The sequence below is a fragment of the Eptesicus fuscus genome, chromosome 2, assembly GCF_027574615.1.
Source record: "Eptesicus fuscus isolate TK198812 chromosome 2, DD_ASM_mEF_20220401, whole genome shotgun sequence".
Classification (NCBI taxonomy): domain Eukaryota; kingdom Metazoa; phylum Chordata; class Mammalia; order Chiroptera; family Vespertilionidae; genus Eptesicus; species Eptesicus fuscus.
In genome coordinates, this window is record NC_072474.1 from 69,100,835 (window position 1) to 69,123,238 (window position 22,404).

At 36.8% G+C, this 22,404-nt stretch overlaps 1 protein-coding gene across 1 annotated transcript in view; it reads left to right on the plus strand.

Annotated features, from left to right (window-relative positions):
- The window catches only part of CCDC158 (coiled-coil domain containing 158), a 68,797-nt gene that overhangs the window by 3,776 nt on the left and 42,617 nt on the right, over nt 1–22,404 (plus strand). The window contains exons 2-11 of the mRNA XM_028148424.2: nt 3,879–4,018; nt 6,338–6,555; nt 7,895–8,004; nt 8,118–8,445; nt 8,801–8,877; nt 9,952–10,062; nt 12,719–12,833; nt 18,852–18,971; nt 20,413–20,610; nt 21,902–22,384. Of these exons, the coding sequence (XP_028004225.1) occupies nt 3,952–4,018; nt 6,338–6,555; nt 7,895–8,004; nt 8,118–8,445; nt 8,801–8,877; nt 9,952–10,062; nt 12,719–12,833; nt 18,852–18,971; nt 20,413–20,610; nt 21,902–22,384 (1,827 nt within the window). The 5' untranslated portion in view covers nt 3,879–3,951. The remainder of the gene's footprint in view (nt 1–3,878; nt 4,019–6,337; nt 6,556–7,894; nt 8,005–8,117; nt 8,446–8,800; nt 8,878–9,951; nt 10,063–12,718; nt 12,834–18,851; nt 18,972–20,412; nt 20,611–21,901; nt 22,385–22,404) is intronic.

The window sequence follows — 22,404 nt, forward strand, 5'->3', positions numbered from 1 at the left end:
CTTTCTTCTGTTTTACTTTTAATCTACCTTTTTGTGTTAGAAATTTAAATCACTTATTTTCATTCTTTCATTTTTGAAATAGAAATTTAAGGCTAGAAACTTGCCTCTTTTCACTACTTTAATGTTTCTCAGATTCTGATGTGTAGGTTTTCATTGGCATTATTTTTCAGAAATTCTTTAATTTCTGATCTTATCACACAATTTATGTTTTCTCTAAGTGGTTGTGTTATACTGGACAATTATAAGTAATGTCTTTATTACAGAATGTGCCTTTTAACTTGAAGTGCCCTTTGTCTTATGTACTGTTCTTCGGCTTGAAGACTTCTTGGTCTGGAATCAGGATTTTAATCCATGCTTTCTTATTGTTTTCATTTATCTGGCAAATCTTTATCTATCACTGTACTAATATCAGTGCCTTTTAAGTATCCTTTTGTGTACAATATAGAGTTGAATTTTTTAAATAATCTATTTGAAAGTCCTTTTATTTGAATTGGCAAGTTAAGTTTCTTCATGTTTATTGACATGACTGTTATATTTGGCCTAAATTCTGTCATATCTTTCTCTAAAAGCAATAAATTAAAAAGAAATACCGTAGAACTTGTCATATTATTATTACATTATTATTTTGTGTGTAATTACTGTATTATATTCTATTTGCAGTATTTATTTGGTGTTTCTTCCTTATTTTTTCTTTTTAAAATTCTTTTGCCGCCCTGACTGGTTTGGCTCAGTGGATAGAGCGTTGGCCTGCGGACTGAGGGGTCCCGGGTTCGATTCTGGTCAGGGGGCATGTACCTTGGTTGCGGGCATGTCCCCAGTGGGAGGTGTGCAAGAGGCAGCTGATTGATGTTTCTCTCCCATCAATGTTTCTAACTCTCTATCCCTCTCCCTTCCTCTCTGTATAAAAATCAATAAAATATATTTAAAAAAAAATTCTTTTGCCACTTGAGAAGTTTTTTTTATTCTAGTGATTACCTTTGCAGTAATATTTTTAAAAATATATATTTTATTGATTTTTTACAGAGAGGAGAGAGAGAGAGAGTTAGAAACACTGATCAGCTGCCTCCTGCACCCCTCCCCCCCCACTGGGGGTGTGCCCGCAACCAAGGCACATGCCCTTGACCGGGATCGAACCCGGGGCCTTTCAGTCCACAGGCCGACGCTCTATCCACTGAGCCAAACCAGTTTCGGCTGCAGTAATATTTTTTATAGTGCACTTATAAACTCCTTTTTCCCCTATTTAATTTGTCAATTTTAAATGGTATCTTTTGACAATCAATGGTCTACTTTCCCCCCTTTCTTCTCTTTCCATTTGTAGTTAATTCAGTTTTCCTTTGTCACACATATATGTGTATATTCTTCTTTTTTTTAATGTATTTTTATTTCAGAGAGGAATGGAGAGGGAGAGAGAGAGAAACATCAATGATGAGAGAGTCATTGAATGGCTGCCTCCTGCACGCCCCATACTGGGGATCGAGCCCACAACCCGCGTATGTGCCCTGACTGGGAATTGAACTGTGACCTCCTGGTTCATAGGTCAGTGCTCAACCACTGAGCCACGCAGGCTGGGCTGTGTATATTATTCTTCAATGTCACTACTCCAGCCATGTTTTAGTCTTAATTCTACAGTTGAATATTTATATGTTCATCACAAATTGTTTTGTAAAGTTTCCCGGTCATCTTTTTTTTTAATGCTTGTCTTTACCTTTATTCCAAATTTTAGTTTGAAAAATTAAAAACCTACAGAAAAACCAAAAGATTTTCACCAGGAGTTTAAGACTTTGCCACACTTGCTAGTTGTCTTCTGGTTGGATGAAGCTTCACCCTCTCTAGTAGATTCCTCAGAAGGGCACCTGTGTACAGTGTACAGTCAAAACCATTTTTCTATGACTTTGAGTCTTTCGAAGATCTTGGCTGCATATAATATCTTTCCTTGGTTTGTACTCACTTATATTTCACTTTATAGTTGCCTTGCTTTATATGTTGTTTTTGAGTAATCTGATGCTATTGTAATCCTCTTGCCTTTGTAAAGTAGTTCATCTTTTTTGTCTGAAGGCCCTGAGGATTTTTTCATTGCCTTTAAAATCTTATTGTTTTACTAGGATATGTTTCAGAGTTGATCATTCTAGGTTGATTTTCCCTAGTATGAAAAATGTGTAAATTCAGGTCTTCCTTTATTTCTAGGAAACTTTCTTCGTTTATAGTTTTAAATAGTAGTTCTGTGTCATGGTTTTGATTTTCTTCTTCAGGGACACCAATTATGCTCACTCTCCTTTGCTTATCTTTCATTTCATTCACTTCTTCTCTCACCCATTGTATTTATTTGTCTCAGTTCTCATTCTCTTGGTTGTTTTCCTGATTTTCTTCATGCCTTTACTAACTTTTTATTACAATCCGTCCTCTCTCGTGTACTTTGTTATTTGGTGTTCATTTCTAATATAATTTTATCTTTTTCTACTTTGTTTCATGACTTCAACCAGCTCTCATTTAATTTTTTTATGTTTGTTTGCTAGTTTTATTCGTTTCTTATTCATTTCTCTTGTTAAGTTTTACATTTTGATTCAAGGGTGATTTTTCATATCCCTAAATGCTTGTTTGAGGATATTTAGTTCAGTTTGGATTGTTGTGTTAATTTTCTTTGAATTCATGTTTGTTGGTGGGGCAGCAACTAGGTGGGGAGGTGAGGACAATCTTTAATCAGCAGAAAAGATTTTATTAGCATATCCTTATATTTTGTAGTAGTTTTGTATGGATGGGGTCTGCTTTTGTCTATTTCTGTTCATTTTGTGAACAGGATTCCTAGTTTGAGAGTGCCTTCTTCCGGGCAGTTTCTTTTATGGATAGTGATGGTGGAATGGGAGGGGTAGAAGGAGAGTTGGCATATCTTGCTTTCTTTTTGTATGTGATGGAATTTCCCCTAATTTCCTCCTTTCCCTTTCTACCATGTCTCCAGTGGAGATCACCTCTTCTCTCCAGATCTGATTCTCCCCCTGAAACACTGCTTCTCTGAGGCTGCGATTTCTGGTCCCTGCACACTTTCAAGCCCTAAGGCATAGCCAGGGCTATGGACTTCAAGTTCCAACTTTTGCTTAGTGTCTCGGCTTTTTTTATTATTCACTTTCTTTTGTCTGTGCTTCTTCTCAGCCCTCTGCTCCCCTCTGCTCCTTTTGAGCCTCTCCTCTCCCATCCTCCATACCCACAGGCTTACAGTGCTGGTAGGCAGACTGTGGGAGAAACTTTGGGAAATAATTTTCCTCTGCTTGCAGATAATTTGAAGGCTATGGTATTCCCTGTCTTCTAGAGATACTGAAGGGGTCCATGTGGTTTTATTTATTTGTTCCCTTTTTTGATTTTATGGTTGTTTTAAGAAAATTAGGGGGAGCTTTGGAATCAGACCACCACCATTGTTGTCCAAACTCAGACGTCCCCTCTTGGCCTAATCTAAAATTATGAGCACTATTTGATATCAAAGAAGTTTTTCAGTTTATAATTTTCTGGTTTGTGACTTTTTTTTTTACTAATTTGTGACTTTTTTTTACTAAGGAGATATTTTCTTCCATTATTTGATAATGTAACTTTATGAAAGAGACTTGAGAGAAAAACCTCTGTTCCCAACTAGAGTTTTAATTATTATAATAACGAAAGTATTAGGGTGTTGTTTTTTTAGGTTTTCTTCAATAATCCTGTTGGCCATCAAAATCAACACTTTTTACAATAAGATTCTATTCATTTTTTAATTTTATATAATACAATTTTTGTATAAATATTTTCCTGTTGAAAAATTACTAAATTTCAAATGTGAACAAAGTCAATTCCACTTCAATAAATATTTTCACATTATACCTTATCAACAAATATTGAATCCCTGTCTTTTATAGATAAGAACTAAAAGAACCTAACAGGGAAGCATTCATATTTCAAGATCTCTAAGAAGAGGCAGCAATATTTAATATGGAAAAAAAACCTTGTGAATCACATAATGAAGATTTATCAAGTAGTGGCATCGCATCCAATGGAGGTATATGTTCTTTATTTTAAAAAGTGGGAAAAATAGAATTAAGCAGTTTTGTATTCATTCAAGCTACTGCTTTTAGTATGCTTAACTGTTCGGAACAGACCTTGGCCATGAATGTTTTTCATATTGTTTATAAGTCTACTTTTTGAGAAATTGTTTACTCTTTTAAAATAGCATATCTTTTTTTTTAGCATATGTTAACATTACTTTTGTGGCTTAGAAATTGTTTTCATGTTGAGGTACTTCAACACATTCCATGTTTCCCTAAACACCTTCTCTTCCTTCATCGACTCTTAAGGCAGAATTCTGTATCATTTTGACTTCTTTTCTCTTACCAACCCTCACAGCCAGTCAGTTACTAAGTCTTGCTCCTTCTATTCACAGAAATGTATCTCAGATTCTGATGTGTAGTGTTTTTGTTGGTATTATTTTTTAGAAATTCTTTAATTTCTGTTCATATAACAATTTATATTTTATCTAAATGGTTGTTATAGCAGACAATTAGAAGTAATATCTTTTTAAAAATATATTTTTTATGAATTCTAGAGAGGAAGGGAGAGGGAGGGAGAGATAGAAACATCAATGATGAGAGAGAATCATTGATTGGCTGCCTCCTGCACATGCCCTACTGGGGATCAAGCCCACAACCCAGGCATGTGCTCTTGACCAGAATCAAACTTGGGCACCTTCAGTCCACAGGCTGATGTTCTATCCACTGAGCAAAACTGGCTAAGGATAGAAGTAATATATTGTGGAATGTGCCTTTTAACTTTAAGTGCGCTTTGTCTTATTTAATACTAGAGGCCCGGTGCATGGATTTGTGCACCAGTGGGGTCCCTCAGCCTGGCCTGTGGGGATCAGTTTGACATCCCCCGAGGGGGGATTGCAAAAGGGTGCAGGCCAGGCTGAGGGAATCTACTGGTGCACAAATCCCTGCACCCGGCCTCTAATATGCATATAAGATCTTTGTTTAATCTCTCCCTGCCCTCCCCCTTCCCACCTTCCCTCTGAGATTCATCAGTCTGTTTCCATGCCTGTACGTTGAGCATCTGCCCCCTGGTGGCCAGTGCATGTCATAGTTACTGGTTGAATGGTCGAATGGTTGGCTGGTTTCTTAGGCTTTTATATATATAGATTCTTTGGTCTGGAAATAATTGTCCATGGTTCTTGGCACCATTCTTTGGACTGTTGGGTCTGACTTTGAGTCCTTTCTTTTGCATGAAAGGTAGCATAAATTTTCAGCTGAGTGCTTTTCTCAGCCTACTTATGGAATGGCCTTTTATCATCGCATACTGTCTCTGTCCCTTAGTGCAAGCCAGCAGTGTGTCTTGAATATAATTCTCTAAAACCTCTATGGGTCTTCTGTGAATATTCCTGGGTTTCACTCTTTTGGTTTTTCCTTTAACTCATTGGTATTTCCTTAGAGCATTCTTCTTTGTCCTCTTCCCTTTTTACTTTATATACTATCCCTAGATGATCCCATTGACACCAAGGATTTGCTAGAATTCATATGCTGATAATTCCCAAATCCCAATCTCTGAAGCAAAAATTCACTCCTGAACTTCAGGTCCATGTTCAGTATTTGCAAACCAAACATTCTCATTGGATGTTGCTGAAGCCCAAAACCCAAGAGAAATACTTGACACTTTCCTCTCTTTTACTTTTCACATGTGTTTCTCAAATCCATGCTTTTGTTTCTATCACCACTGCCTCTACTTTAGGGCACACTCTTGCTATTTCTTGCCTGCATCATTGAAAGCCTTTTCCCATGTGGATTCTCTAACTTCAGTTTTATCCCAATCAATGCATTCTCCACACTGAAGCCAGAGAACTTTTTCAAAACACAGATCTACTTATATTGACCCCCTACTTTCAAATCATTTAATGATTCCTCAGAGCTTTCAAGATGAATCCACACTCCCTGGTATGACCCCACAAGGCCCTTCATGATCTGTCCTACATTTTCATTTTCATACCTGGCCACTACTTTCCTTTCACCCGGAATATGCCATGCTGTCTTAAGTCTCCTTGCCAACAATTATGGTGCTCCCACTATCTGGAATGCCCTACCTTCTCTTGTCCTCCAGACAAGGCTCATTCAGCTCAAGCATCACTTGATCACCATCAGGTAAAACTCCCTCCTTCTTCCTGATCTGCTTCTCCTTTTTACCATGTGCTCCTCTCTCAGAGGTACTTTCACTTGTCTATTTGCCTCAGGAGACCTTGAGCTCCTTCAAAGTACAATAAGGGAATCACCTAGGATAATGATTGCCACAAAATGATTTTAGTAATAAGTTAATTAATTAATTCTTTAATATTTAGGTTCTTCAAGTCCATTTTTTATGTCACCTATACGTGGTACAATAATTGAAAACACATCAGCACCTGGGATTGTGACACAAATTCCCTTTTTCCCTAAATATGAAGTAGAACCTGATCCTCACAGGAAAGTCATCCCTTACCCTGGAAAAGAACACATCGAACGTGTTTTGGAGGAATATTCACATCAAGTCAAAGATTTGCAGAAAAGACTAAATGAAGTGAGTTGCAATCTTTTCTTTCAGTACCTGATGCCAGTTTGGGAAGATAGTGAGGCACAATGCCTTGGAATAGAACCTAAACTTTCTAGAAGAAAAACTTACTGGATTTATTGGTTAAACTTGCTAATTAGGCCTATGCCTTCTATTTCAGTATTAAAAGTTGGATTGATGAAAAGTCTACGTACTAACTTCTGGGAATATATCCTAAGAACTTAAAACACTAATTCGAAAGAATATATGCACCCCTATGGTCATAGCAGCATTGTATACAATAGCCAAGATCTGGAAATAGTCCAAGTGCCCATCAGTAGATGAGTGGATAAAAAAGCTGTGGTATAGCCCTAGCTGGGTGTCTCTGTCAGTTGGAGTATCATCCCATACACCAAAAGGTCGTGGGTTTGATTTCTGGTCAGGGCACATACCTCGGTTGCAGGTTTGATCCCCGTCAGGGCGCATATGGGAGGCAACCAATCGATGTTTCTCTCTCCCATTTATCTCTCTTTCTTGTTCTCTCCCTCCCCCCCTCCTCTCTTTCTTCCTCCCTTCCCCTCTCTCTAAAATCAATAAAAACATATCCTTGGTGATGATTAAAAAGAAAAGTTGTATATTTACACAATAGAATACTACATGGCTATAAAAAAGAAGGAAATTTTACCCTTGGGGACAGCATAGATGGATCTGGGGAGTATTGTACTAAGTGAAATAAGCCAGTCAGAGAAAGAGAAATGCTATATTATCTCACTTATATGTGGAATCTAAAGAACAAAATAAACTGAAACAAAATAGAAACAGAGGCATGGATATATCTAGAACAGACTGACAGATGTCAGAGGGGAGTGGGTCTGGGTAGAGGTGGGTAAAGGTGTGTGTGTGTGTGTGTGTGTGTGTGTGTGTGTGTATGAGAAATGGGGGCATCTGTAATAGTGTCAACAATAAAAATAAAGTTAAAAATTAATTAATAATATACAGATTTTGGAAATTACTAAATTTGGCCTATAGTCTTCATATGTTTGGCCTATAGTCTTCATATGTTCCTCTAATGAAGACTAATTTAACAATAATCAGATGGTGTATTATAAAATTGTATACCTGAAACCTATATAATTTTATTAACCAACTAGAGGCCCGATGCACAAAATTTGTGCAAGTGGCTTGGCTCTCGCAGCTGCGGCAGCTTGCCTCAGCCCTCGCAGCCCTGGCTTTGTCCTGAAGGTCGTCCAGAAGGTCGTTCGGCTGTCTGGTCTAATTAGCATATTATGCTTTTATTATTATAAATGATACCCCAATAAATTTAATTAAAAAGAAAAGACTAATTTGCATGGCATTTTATTTTTTTCAGAGCAATGAATTGCATGAGAAACAGAAGTTTTACTTAAGGCAGTCAGTCATTGATTTACAAACAAAACTTCAAGAGATGCAAATGGAGAGAGATGCCATGGTGGACATCAGGTTGGGATCTGTTACCTGAAATTATTTTAGAGCTTTACTCTTTGTAGTATATTACTACTTGTGTGATTATGAATTTCATCAATATTATTTTTTCTCTTTTATTTATTTCATAGACGAAGGGAGAGTCAGTCCCAGGAGGATTTAAGAAATCAGCTTCAAAATACAGTTCATGAACTTGAAGCTGCTAGAAGCCTTAAGGAGGACATGCTGAATGATAGCAACACACAGATAGAGCAGCTAAGAAAGATGATGCTTAGTCATGAGGGAGTGCTTCATGAAATCCGATCAATCCTAGTTGACTTTGAACAAGCCTCAGGCAAGAAAATATATGAACACGACAGCCTGTCTACTATCCACTTCCGCAACATGGGCTCAGCTATTAGTAAAATCCTAAGAGAATTAGACACAGAGATTTCTTATCTTAAAGGGAGGATATTTCCAGTAAGTGGTGAGAACACTACTTCAATTTTATATTAAAATTTATTAAGACAATAGTATTAGGCATATAATTTTTTAAATTCTTAAAAGTAATTTCTCATTTTTGTACTCTAAAATAATGGAGTTGCTTCCACAATGAACTCTTATAATAAAGGGAACTAGCTTGATTGACCTGTAAAGCTTCATGAGAGTATAGCCAAAGTAAAAGATCTAATAAAATACAGTGACAGAATGTATCCAGTTTAAGTATTACTTCTATTTGCATCTTTTTAAAGCATTCCGTCAGTTGAAAAATCTCTAAATTTTCCAAGCTTTAGACTTACTGGTTTCTAAATCCATATCTCCTTTTTATAACCAGGTAGAGGATCAGCTTGAAGCACTGAAATCTGAATCACAGAACAAAATAGAACTACTTCTTCAACAACATCAAGATAGGTAAGTGCCTGACTGAGCTAGAAAGTCACAGGGAAACTGTACCACAAGTCTCCAATCTCTCATCAGTAATTGCAAAATCTAAAAAGCTCTGAAACACAGAAATTTATTTTTCATAGGTTTGTGGTGAATTGTTAAAGAAAAAAATTATTCTGACACTTGTTAAAACAGTAGGGAAGGCCCAGCCAGCATGGCTCAGTAGTTGAGCGTCAGCCTATGAACCAGGAGGTCACGGTTCGATTCCTGGCCATGGCTTATGCCCGGTTTGCAGGCTCAATCCCCAGTGTGGATCCTGCAGGAGACAGCCAATCAATGATTCTCTCACCCTCTCCCTTCTCTGAAATCAATAAAAATATATTTAAAAAAAAAACCAAAAACAAACACAACACAAAACAGTAGGGAAGATTTTATTCAGAACTATTGAAATAGGAGTTTGCATTAAAGAGATCAGGCTCAGCTGCTAGAACAAGGACAAGCCAGGATTCATAGCAAGAAGCAGGGTGAGGGTGTCATCGGGTGGAAATTCCCAAGAGGATACATCAAGGGTGAGGGGATTCTCACTAAACTAACTTAGCAAGATTCTTACTAAGCCCAGGCATATTAAGGAGGTGGAGGGAGGCGGGAAGGCCTAGTTGAGAAGTGGGCTCAGAGGAGCCTGACTAAAGTTTGGTCAAGGAGAAAGCCTTTGTCACTCATTTGTTGGCAAATCTGACCTGAGCTAATGTAAAGCTTTTTATCGCCTTTATGATTTAGTGAATATTTTAAAGCCTGTTATTGCATTAGAAATATGTTTGGCCTATAGGACACTTCCCCAGACCTCTCTGGGGATGTCATAATATATAGTCCTTATAATTTATTACCTTTTGTAAAATTTTTTAAAATTCTGAATTCCAAAACCTAGTTGGTCCCCAAAAGATTTAGATAAAGGACTCTATATCTAACTTAGACACTGGTAATAAAAAGAGCAGCATATTCAAAGCCAAAACAAAATTTGAGAGTATTGAAAATTATTTGCATAATTTACATGCATAATCTTCTGTATCAAATAGCAATCACCACTTTTTTTGTTTTTTACAGGATTGAGCAGTTAATAAGTGAACATGAAATAGAAATAACAGGACTCACTGAGAAAGCTAGCAGTGCTCGAAGTCAAGCCAATAGTATCCAAAGTCAACTGGAAATCATTCAGTATGTGTGTGCTAGTGGTTTGAAATTGAGTCATAATCTTCATTTTAAGTTTATTTTCTGCTTTGAGTTGTTTTTAAAATTGCTTAATAATTGGTTTCACAAGAAAGTAAAACTTTTCTAACATTTAAATGAATAGAAAAGATACTTAACATATAGGTAATGTTATATGACCATATCAGGAGTATTATTATAAATATTGGACCTTTTGGGATTGGATGTTTTAAATATTGTTCATATTGTAACAGACAGTATAAAACAAACACATGTGTGTATAAATATATATAAATAAAAAGTATGTATATGTATATAAATAATTTTATAATTTGAGCTTATGTGTTGAAACTTTATATGGACATTTTCAATTATACACAAACGTAAAGAGAGAATAGTTTCATGAACTCCCATCTACACATCACATAGCTTTAATAGTTAACATTTTTGAGCTTCTTTTCTTTTTTAAAATTTCTTTATTGATTAAGGTATTACATATGTATCCTTATTCCCCCATTACCCCCCACCTCCCATTCATGCCCCCACCCCTCTGTTGTCTGTGTCCATTGATTGAGCTTTTTTTCTTAATTTTAATCTTAATTTTTAAATTATTTATTGTTGAGAGTTTTACAGATGTCCCCCCCTTTCCCCTCCCCATTGCCCCCCTTCACCTGGATGCCACCCCACCCCAGGCCTTCACCACGCTATTTATTGTCTGTGCCCATGGTAATACATATATGCATATAAATTCTTTAGTTAATCTCTTCCTGCTCCCCTCCCTTTCCCCTTCCCTCTGAGATTCATCAGTCTGTTTCCATGCTTCTGGTTCTATTTTATTCATCAGTTTATTTTGTTCATTAGATTCCTTGTTTATTTATTTTGATTTTTTAGATTCAATTGCTGATAGATATGTATTTACTGCCATTTTATTGTTCATATTTTTCATGCCTTCTCCTCCTCCCCTTCCTCCTCCTCCTCTTCCTCTTCCTCCTCCTCTTCTTCCTCCTCCTCCTCCTCCTTCTCCTTCTTCTCCTTCTCCAAGAAGACCCTTTAACATTTCATGTAATAATGGTTTAGTGGTGATGAACTCCTTTAGCTTTTTCTTGTCTGTGAAGCTCTTTATCTGACCTTCAATTCTAAATGATAGCTTTGCTGGGTAGAGTAATCTTGGTTATAGGTCCCTGCTTTTCATCACTTTGAATATTTCTTGCCATTCCCTTCTTGCCTGCAGAGTTTCTGTTGAGAAATCAACTGACATTCGTATGGGCACACCCTTATAAGTAACTAACTGCTTTTCTCTTATTGCTTTTAAGATTCTTTCTTTGTCTTTAACCTTTGGTATTTTAATTATGATGTGTCTTGGTGTGGGTCTCTTTAGGTTCATCTGGTTTGGGACTCTCTGTGCTTCCTGGACTTGTATGTCTGTTTCTTTCACCAGATAGGGGAAGTCTGCTGTCATTATTTTTCAAATAGGTTTTCAGTTTCTTGTCCCTCTCTTCTCCTTCTGGCACCCGCATGATGTGAATATAGGTACATTTGAAGTTGTCCCAGAAGCTCCTTACATTTTCTTCATATTTTTGGATTCTTTTTTTATTTTTGCTGTTCTGATTGGGTGTTTTTTGCTTCCTCATATTCCAAATGCTGATTTGATTTTTGGCATCCTCTACTCTACTGTTGATTCCCTGAAAATTATTCTTCATTTAAATTAGTGTATACTTCTGACTGGTCCTTTTTTATGTTGTTGAAGTTCTCACTAAGTTCCTTGAAGTTCTCATTAAGTTTCTTGAGCATTCTTATAACCATTGTTTTGAACTCTATATCTGGTAGTTTTCTTGCTTCCATTTCATTTAGTTCTTTTTCTGGAGATCTCTTCTTTCATTTGCAACATGATTCTTTGTCTGCATTTTGGCTGCTTTGCTGTGTTTGTTTCTATGTATTATGTATAGCTGCTATGTCTCTTGGAATTGGTAGAGTGGCTTTGTGTTGTAGATGTCTTATAGAACCCAGTGGCTCAGCCTCCTATCACCTGAGCTGGGCAGTCTAGGAGTACCCCTGTGTGGGCTGTGTGTACTGTTTTGTTGTAGTTGAGTCTTGATTGTTGTTGGCATCACTGGGAGGGATTGATCCCCAGGCCAGTCAGCTGTGTGGGCCAACTCAATTACATGGAAGAGTTGATGTGCAGGAGACATCTCTATGGAACAGGACTTGCTTCAATTGAGCTGGGACCCCTTGTTCCTTATGGGAGGCCTCTGCAGCCAAGATATCCCTCCCAATTTAAAAAAATGCCACAAGTAGGTTTCAGAACAGCCTGTTCTGTGCCTCCACCCCTCCTATCAGTCTCAATGCAGCTTCATTAATTCTCTAGTTGTAGGGCTTCCATTCCGCCAGATTTCAGGTGGTTCTGAAGTCTGGTTGTTCTGTGGTTTCGCTGAAATTTTGATGTGGTTGTGGGAGGTTGTGAGTACTGTGTTTACCACCATCTTGGCCCTCCCCTATCAATGCATTTTTGAGCTTTAAATAAGCAATTTTGGAAAACAAAGATAATCAGCTTAATAATGCCATGTAAAATAGCTAGTGAAAGTATCTAAAATCTAGAGTATGCTTAGGTATCACACTTATTCTTAGTTTGCTCTTTGATTTTATTCCCCCTGTAAACCCTTCTTAGAGAACAAGCAAGAAACCAAAATTCAATGTATATGCGTCAACTCAGTGAACTGGAATCTACTGTTTCTCAGCTCCGTTCTGAATTAAGGGAAGCCAAAAGGATGTATGAAGACAAGGTGAGTTTAGATTTTGCTTCTCCGCTTCCAGAGGTTATTATACACAGAATCAATTATATAGTGTTGATAGTTTATTTTAAAATGAGAAATCAAAGTTATCATTTCAAATTAAAAACACTTTATAAGATGGATGCCAACTAATTTTTATTTTAATTGTTTGCTCACATTAATTCATCTTAGAAAAATGTTTTTGCATACTCTAAGTTTTCTAAAAAATAAATTAAGTCTAAGGCTCTTTTATTTGCTTTTACAAAGCTTAGCTTTGGCATATGCTGGTTCAGTACCAGCTGCTCTCCTCTTACCACTTGGTTCTTTAGGGGCTACCTCCTCTCTTACTTGCACTCCTACTTATTCATCACTGTGCAGTTAGAAGACTGAATTAACTTTAAGATTAGTCTAAATAAAAAATAACTAGGAAGTTAATTCTGTGCCATGCCAGCACAGCCAAGGGTTTGGCGAGCCTGAGGGAGGGCTGGTGAAGGATGAAGAAAAAGACAGACAAAGAGAATAAGCTGAGTCTAGGTGGATCTTCTGTGCCTGGCTGAGGCCACAGAACAGGTCCAGACTGCAAAGCTGATGCTTTATTTATAGTCAGGGGCAAACAAGGTAATTTACAATGTTCTTGTAAGTTTCACTTGTTCTGGCAGCACTTGCTGCCCCTCCCACAGCCCACTAGCTACCCAAGAAAGATCTAGGGAGCAGTCACAAGATCAAGCTTAATTATGCTTAGAGGGCTGTGCCCTCCAAGCTGGGACTTGTTTGTGACTTTGCCAGCAGGTCAGTCCGAGGCTTAACCCTATAACTGCTCCCTACATAATTCTTCATCTCTCTTTATACAATTCCTCTTAAAACCAGATATTCATTAATGTTTTACTTATTTATTGATTTTTCTTCCTTTTTTCCTTTTCTTTTTTTTTTCATTGATGTTTTATATTGTTGTTTTCTCTCACGTTTCATAGCTAAAGAGAAGTGTTCATTATCATTATCAACCATTTTCTAGATCTTAGGTTTTTATTAGTTTCAAGCATTTATAACACAGTAGAGACTCTATAAAACAATCAAAGAGCTGCCATTCAGAGAAGCACGTGTTCTTTTTTCCTGTGAGAAGGGTGACCAAATACATGCCTGTTTGCCTGGGACAGTCCCAATTTACACCTGCTATCCCAGTGTCCTGGGTTGTGAGAATTCCACCTTTGTCTCCAAAGTGTCCCAGTTTGGAAGATACATTCCATACATAGTCATCCCACCTATAAGAGAACCTATATAGTTATAACCATCACTTTTAGCAATTTTTCACACCCTAGGTTATTGGGAAAACATAGAGTATAAGGAAGATGTCAGATTTCCTTTATAAAATTACCCAATTCTACAGGATAACAGTTCAAGAAAAAAATCTTCTTATGGGAAGAGGCAATTTAATATTGTAGCACTGATTATTCCACCATTTGCCTTCTTTTGAGCACCCTTTCATTTAATTACCACTGTCACCTCTGTGCTGGCCACAGGAGGGGGCTGTTTCTCCTAGTTTCTCTGATTCAAGCATGTAATAGAAGATCTTGACCTTAATTTCCAGTGGCATAGCTAAAATAAGAATGGAAAATTTAGATATGACTTTATTAAAGTCTAAACAATAAAGAGTAATATGAAACTATAGAATCTCAGTTATGAGATTTGGATCCTCTAGATGAGGACGGCACATTGGCAGAACTGAGCGCTGACAATATGACAGCTAGGGAGGAAATAGGATCCTTGTTGTGTTATATCCAGTACAATAGCTGTTATTTATCACTACTCAAGTCACTTTGAACAGATTAAATGTTCATTATTTATTGACAAATGAAACCCTTTGAAAAGTCATGAAGTATTAAATAAAACTCTTTTTTTTCTTACATGATTTGCTGTAGCTTTCCATTGTAATGTCTTAGAGAAAGTATCCCTTCATAAGCTAATATGCATACAGACTGATACATAACATCATACTGCTCAATTCCAAAACGGGCATGGTGGAAACTTTTAGCAAATACTAAAATATACATCTAAATAATCCAAAAATAGTTTCTGAGTTTTTATAAACATCTCTTTGGCATTGTAAAAGCAAGCATAAACATCCAGATAAATGACGGGATGAACTTGTATGAATGTTTTGAGGTCATATAGACACAAACATGATATTAGAATTATTGTCTTATTTTGTTCTAATGTAAACAGAAATTTTGACAATCTTAAACAGTCAACGTTAATAGAAATAAGGGGGCATATCTGATTAATTAATTTAACCCAGACCACTGAGATTTATAATGCAGCATTTTGAATCTAATTTAGTTGGCACCTAATTGATGGGTAACTCGAGTTTCTTAATAGTAACTGCCTTTAGACAGGGAACACTGAGAGATGGTTATCCTGCCATGTTCATAGAGATTGGAACATATTCTGGCCTGAGAAGCATTAGTGCATGGTTTGAGCTAAGAAGATCAAACAACTTATAAATAGGATTGCATTTTGGGGTCATGAAAAATGTTGTTATAACCTGTTTTTGTTATAATGAATTGAATATAGAATCTAAAAAACACAGATTCTTCTGTTTAATTTATTTTCATGTACCTTGACTTTACATATTAAAGCCTATTAAAACTTTAAAATCTATTTGATTTTTCACTGCTTCAGTGCACATTTTAGTATATACTGTCAAATAACAATAAAGAAAAAAGCGTCAAAGAAAATAATACATAAAAGTTGTGATTAAAAATGAGACTTATTGAAAAAGAAATTTATAAGTGTGTGTATATATTATATATCAAGATATTTTATGAGAAGCAGTATTAGCATTTTTTCCTGAGGCCATATTCATTCAGATAAAAAGTATTTATCATTAAAAAAAATTGATGACATGACAGGTCTGAATAAAACTTTTCCAACTAGAATGCATAAATTATGAGAAAACTTGTTTAGGAGGACATTGTTTCTTTCAGATTAACAAAAGTATTTTCATATTGATAAAAATAGAAATTGTGTTTTGAAGAAAATTTTAGACATAGCTTTTGTAGCTTACAAAAGTGTTTTACTGTAATGCTTTTTTCTATTCTTCTCTTTCTATTTTAGGAGAGCCTCCAGAATTCCCCTTTACGAATTTGGACCAGTAGAAGCTGTCACTATTGGCTCTGTAGATTTGGCTTTACTCTTAACTTTCGCTTTTTTACAACAAAAATACCTCATAATCTTGATTATAAGCTGATTTTTCCTACTTTGGAAGCATTTGGGGCTGAAATTCATACTCAAAAAGCAAAGATTTAGTAGCACTGGCTGGAGTTGTATACTGGGCAGGAAGATTCTGTGCAAACCTCTTTGCATAGTTCTGCCAATGCACCTCGTGCTGACCTGCAGCACCCCTTATTATCCCGCATCTGTGTTGTTTTGAGCACAGAAAACAAAAGATCCAATTCGATATGATTGGTAATATCTCTAAAATCACTGAACGATTAGAATGAGACCCCAGTACTTATTTGGCCAGTGATCAAAAACTAAGAGATTAATAGATGGTGAAAGGGAAAACCAGTGCTGCTATTTAAAAAGAAAAGAAGAAAAAAAACCTTTAATACATCTCAGATGTCAGTATTTATTATGGACATTTTAAAAGGCTTTCTTTATAGTGTTGTTGTTTTTTTACAGCTGTTTGTATCAGCTCAGCTGCTACATCAATGGTTTCCCCTTTCACTCTCCATTCACCTTTTTGATTGATTGATTAATATAAATATTTTTATTCTAAAAAGTGAAAGGTAAAAGCAGAGCTATAGCAGCTGAGTCAGTACTGACAACTACCAAATGTTCCTGCAGGGGTCTGGAGGAACTGCCGATACTTAACCTTAGATGGAAAGATAAGACTTGGCTCTTTTAGTTTTGGTCTCATACATTTTATCATCTACTTGATGTTATCAAATGGTCATCCAAATATTTTTAAAATGAAAACAGACATAAAATAACAAGTTTTAATTTAAGCTTTTAAAGAACATATACGTACAAATACTATGCTCAATGATAGAAAGGGTTTTGTGCCAGGCTAGCTATGAGTGGAAAATGGTTTAGTCATATGAGTAACTTTTCAAGTCGAAAGTGTTCTTATTAAATTTATAGCTCAATATATGGTTTATTTTATTGTATTTTGTTCCCAAAGATAGATGGGAAATATAGAATTTTAGCTTTATCAATACTGTTCTTCTCATGTGAAAAAGTATTTAGAAGAAGAATTGAAAGGAATTTGAAAGATCATCAGGAATATCTTTTCAAATTATAGATGAAAAAAATTGAGACTCAAAGAGGTTATGTGACAGAACCTGGATCAGAACTTAAGATGTTTGACTCTTAGCCTGATCACATTGACTCTCTGATCACATCTGTTGACCCAAAGTAAAAGCTAGTGTTTTTTCCCCTAAGTATTCCTAGTACCTGTATTAAGTGTGTGCTAACTTAGTCTTTCCTAATAATAGAACTGAGGAGATTATATAAACTGGTATTATTCATTCATTTTCCTTAGGAGGCTATTTGTGCTACAGAGGTTGAGTTCTGGGGCTTTTTTCTATATATGCCCCGTAGGAGCACAAGGGTGAAAGTACTTTATAGGATTATTAGAATCTATCAACACGTTTCTATCCATATCCTAATATTTTATATATACCTAATTCTTGTGAAATACTTTTTATATATAACATACAATCTAAGTTAAAACAAAATTTTAAAATATATCCAATGTAAATATTAAAATTTACATTCCAATTTCTGTAGGCTGTGATACTACTCTGTAGGTAAATATGAAACTGTTTGATAATCCTATATCAGTATTTTCTTAAGTCATATATATATGTGTGTGTGTGTGTGTGTGTGTGTGTGTGTGTGTGTGTATGTGTAGATAAAGATATATAACTTCTGTGTATGCATACTCATTTATCAATGACATAGTTACATTATGTGTGTATAATATGATTAATAAGTATGTGTAGAATTAATAAATGAAGATCTTAAATGAACCTAGTCTAGGTAAAAATAGTCATCAAGAAAAAGTTAGTCTTGCTCATATGTTCTCTAAGAAGGTTTAATCACAGTGTACCATCCAAACCCATCAGTAAGTTTTATTCTTGACATAGAAGTTTTGGAAGCCTGTTGAATAGATGCCTTAGAAGTAAGAAGAAACATATGCTAGTAGTATTAGTGCAGACATGAAAGATGTCTTATTGCTGGAAAGTAGATGATGAAATAGTATTGTAGTATCACACTGAAGATCAGCTAACATCACATAACACTAAGTAGCAACATGTCCTTATCAGTTTAATATCTCAGTATTAAATTATGAATTTCTGTGGCTCAACTAAAATCTAAGCTGAGTCTCCATCCTCTGAGATTTAAACCTCTTAGCCTACAGACTGTTAACAGTGATGGGCCTTCCAGCAGGTCATAGAAATTCATGGTCCACAGATCAAACAGCTGCCCTGTCTGTGTGGAAAAAATACACCTGTAACAACCCTTTAAAATTAGTGTTTATCTCATTTTATAAAGAAAGTTAGGATGGGAATATATAATATGTATAAAAATATATTAATATAATATATAAAGTCACCCTTTCATAATAGAGTGACTATATAATAATGACAGTAACAAAAAACTTGTTGCCACTCATTATTTTATATTCAAAGCCTTTTATTACTGACACGCTGATTTCTGCAGCAAATTAGTTCTTCTAACTATAATACATTTCATTTATGTAGGCTTGATATATTTATGCCACATCAAGCTTCCTTAAATAGCAAATGATAGAACACCTATTCACAGAAGCTAAATTTTGAATGTTTCATTTGGCTAATTTTATTTAGCCAAATTCTACGTAGATCTTAAGTTTAGAAAACTTTGCAAACCATATCACAATAAAGTTTTATTTTTGCCCCCTAAGTAATATTCGCTTTCTGAATGCTCTATTTGTTTTGTGTTGCCCACTGACGCCGTCAGAGTGCTTGATTTGTGCTTCCCTCTCAGATAGAAGAGCTGGAGAAGCAGCTGGTCCTTGCCAACTCAGAGCTAACTGAAGCGCGGACAGAGCGCGACCAGTTCAGTCAGGAATCTGGGAATTTGGACGACCAACTTCAAAAGCTGTTGGTGAGATTATGCTCTAAAATATGACTGACATTAATTCTGGGAAGTTTTTCACCAAAATATTTCACAAAACTAGTTTCATTTATAAAATTACAATTTTCAGAAAATATTTGTGCATACATATAAAATTATTCAAGTTTTGCATATAAAATATAATATTCTACATTTTACCTTTTTCTTCTTAAGTAGAACTGTCATGGCTTAAATGTTAAGTGAAGCTGATCTTCAAAGAACCATAGTTTTCAACTAGATACTACATTCTGCTAAACTGAAGTAGTGTTAAGTGTTCATTTTAAAGCAAAATAACATTTAAAACACATACAAATTATGTATATAGAAAATTTGAATGGAAATTTAGGTTAACTATTTTTTAAAGAACGAAAAGGGAACTCTGATCATTGTAAACCAGCCTCTGTTAGAGGTTCTATAGGCTGAGAAATTGGGGAGAAGGAAATGTTTGGTACCCCTTTGTGTGATCCAGCGGGACAGTAGAAGACAGTTCTCTCTTACTCGCCAACCCCATTCTAGGGAACAGTGCTCTCCGCTGGTAGCTCCATTCTTCTTAGGCTGACACGGGACGTGAGCATCGCCAAAGGTAGAGCTGGCAACTGTGTGTGCAAAGCTCCAGACATGGGGATAATCTTTCTCTTCTTTCCCTCCTATTGCCTGTTTCCAATCCTTTCTCTATATACACCCAGCGCTCCAAGCAAATTCCCCTTCCAGTTCCTTCTTCCTAATCTCTGCATCTCCAAACTGTCCCCAAGGTCCAGATCAAAGCATTTTGATCTCCTTAGTGATTTCTCTCAGCTAGTCCTTAGCTCTGTCTCTAATGAAAAACCACTTCCAGTTATTTGTGTCTCTTATCTTTCTCTTTGGGTGATAAGTCCCTTAGGAGCTATGAGTCCTTGTTTCTCCTACTCTGTTGAGTTTTTGCTAACAGTAGATAACACTCTATAGAATGTATTTTTGTTAGTAACTGAAGAGGGAGGTAATTATATTCACAGCCCAACTGCTATTCCAATCCTAGTACAGGACACTAGTCTGCATTTCTGAATCAGTAATCCAAATGACTATTGCTATTCCCTCAACCTTTTAAACATTTCCTTATTACAGGAACACACTTGATGTGAAACATAATATCTTCGTTAGAAAATTCAAAACTTAAAAACAGATAACTTTAAAAATCTACTGTGTTTTCCTTTTCATTACATATTATTTGGGGTCCAGTCCATTGAGATTTACTTGTAATGCTAAAAATTACAAGTAAGCAAAATGTCAATTTATTTTTCTAGGAAATGTTCATAATCTAGCTATTAAAAAGGAATCTAATTCCAAAATCAAAGTATTCTCAAATCACATAAAAACTCCAAAGATGACATAAGGAACATAGAGTTTTATTTTTATTATTTGCTACTAAGGGGTAAGCACACCTCACTTCTTGCAGGCTGATCTCCATAAGCGAGAGAAGGAGCTGAGTCTGGAGAAGGAGCAGAACAAGCGTCTGTGGGACCGGGACACCGGCAACAGCATCACCATTGACCACCTGCGGCGGGAGCTGGACGACAGGAACATGGAGGTGCAGCGCCTGGAAGCGCTCCTCAAGGCCATGAAGAGCGAGTGCCAGGGCCAGATGGAACGGCAGGTCAGGCAGGACACGGGACAGCTTCTCCAAACGCCTCTTGGGGGTGAGGGGAGGATGTATTTTATGTCTCATTGGTAAAGCTTTAAAAAAACACACACATGTATGGACCTAAAATAGCTCTAAAGTAGAGCTGTGGCTTCTTTGAGCAATATTTTTGACCACTATTAAATTTAAAGTGCTAAGCTTTTTCTCATTTTTGTCCATTGTTGAGTAATGAAACTCCCGTCCAGTTGCCTTTTTCACCTAGAATTTGGTACCCTAATAATTGCTTATTTCAGAAAAGCATCAAACCATAGGGAGAATTAGGAACCGCCGAGTGGAAGGTTTCTAGGAGAAACCTCTGGTTTTGTTTTTACTTTTCTCCACGCGGATTGAGACTGAGCTACACACAGGACGGTGCACTCCAGGTCAGTGCACGGTGGGGAGATATGGGGCACTCTGCTAGGAGTGTGGCCCCTCAGCACTGGGAGGACATGGTTCCATTGCCACTTACTGCCACAGAGACATAAAAAGCACCCACAGATGTAACCTTCCCAAATGTGACAGCAAACCAAAGGGGCTTAGACCCAGCAAAGCCATCTTCCTATTGCCTGGCCCAGGCGTCCTCAAACTACGGCCCGCGGGCCACATGCGCGTGTTTTTGCCGTTTTGTTTTTTTTACTTCAAAATAAGATATGTGCAGTGTGCATAGGAATTTGTTCATAGTTTTTTTTAAACTATCGTCCAGCCCTCCAACGGTCTGAGGGACAGTGAACTGGCCCCCTGTTTAAAAAGTTTGAGGACCCCTGGCCTGGCCCAATCTGGGAAAGAAGAAAGATGAAAAGAAGCGATTAGAATTTAGAATCTTACTCTTTTCCTAACAAGGACCCATGAATGTGAATGTATGTTGGATAAAAGCTATTATTCACTTTTCCCTAAGAGGTAGAATTAAAGAGCAGATTGATGGGAAATAGAAAAGGCAGTTATCTACAATCCTACCACACTTCCCCCTGTTGCCAGTATTAACTTAATTTAAATTGGTACAAAAAACTCCTCAGAGGGATCTTCCTAAGATCCCCACACTAGAAAACCATTTTGGAGGAACATTAATATTTAATCAAGGCCTCTCCACCTTGGTGTAATTAATACATGTCAGTCTATGATCTATATGGAGTTCTGAGAGCAAAATGATTTGAGTTGGTCTAAGTAATTATTATCCGATGAATGATTTTCAGTTAACTTGTTATATCTCTTGAGGTTACCACTGCCTATCTGCCCAAATCCATGAAATTCGTTTTTCTTTAACAATCAGATGGCAGCAATTCAAGGAAAGAACGAAAGCCTAGAAAAAGTGTCCTCCTTGACCGCTCAGCTTGAATCCACCAAAGAGATGCTCCGCAAAGTCGTAGAAGAGTTGACAGCCAAGAAAATGACCCTGGAGAGCTCCGAGAGGACCGTGTCGGACTTGACCGCTTCCCTCCAGGAAAAAGAGAGAGCCATTGAGGCCACCAATGCGGAGATCACCAAGCTGCGCTCCCGGGTCGACCTGAAGCTGCAGGAGCTGCAGCACCTGAAGAACGAAGGGGATCACCTCAGAAACGTGCAGGGGGAGTGCGAGGCCCTCAGGCTCCAGATGGCCGAAAAGGACAAGGTGATCGAGATTTTGCGACAACAGATCGAAAACATGACGCAGCTGGTGGGCCAGCATGGACGAACTGCCGGTGCCATGCAAGTAGAAAAAGCTCAGCTTGAGAAAGAGATTAATGATCGGAGGCTGGAACTACAGGAACTCAAGGTCTGTAGAGTTTTTTTGTG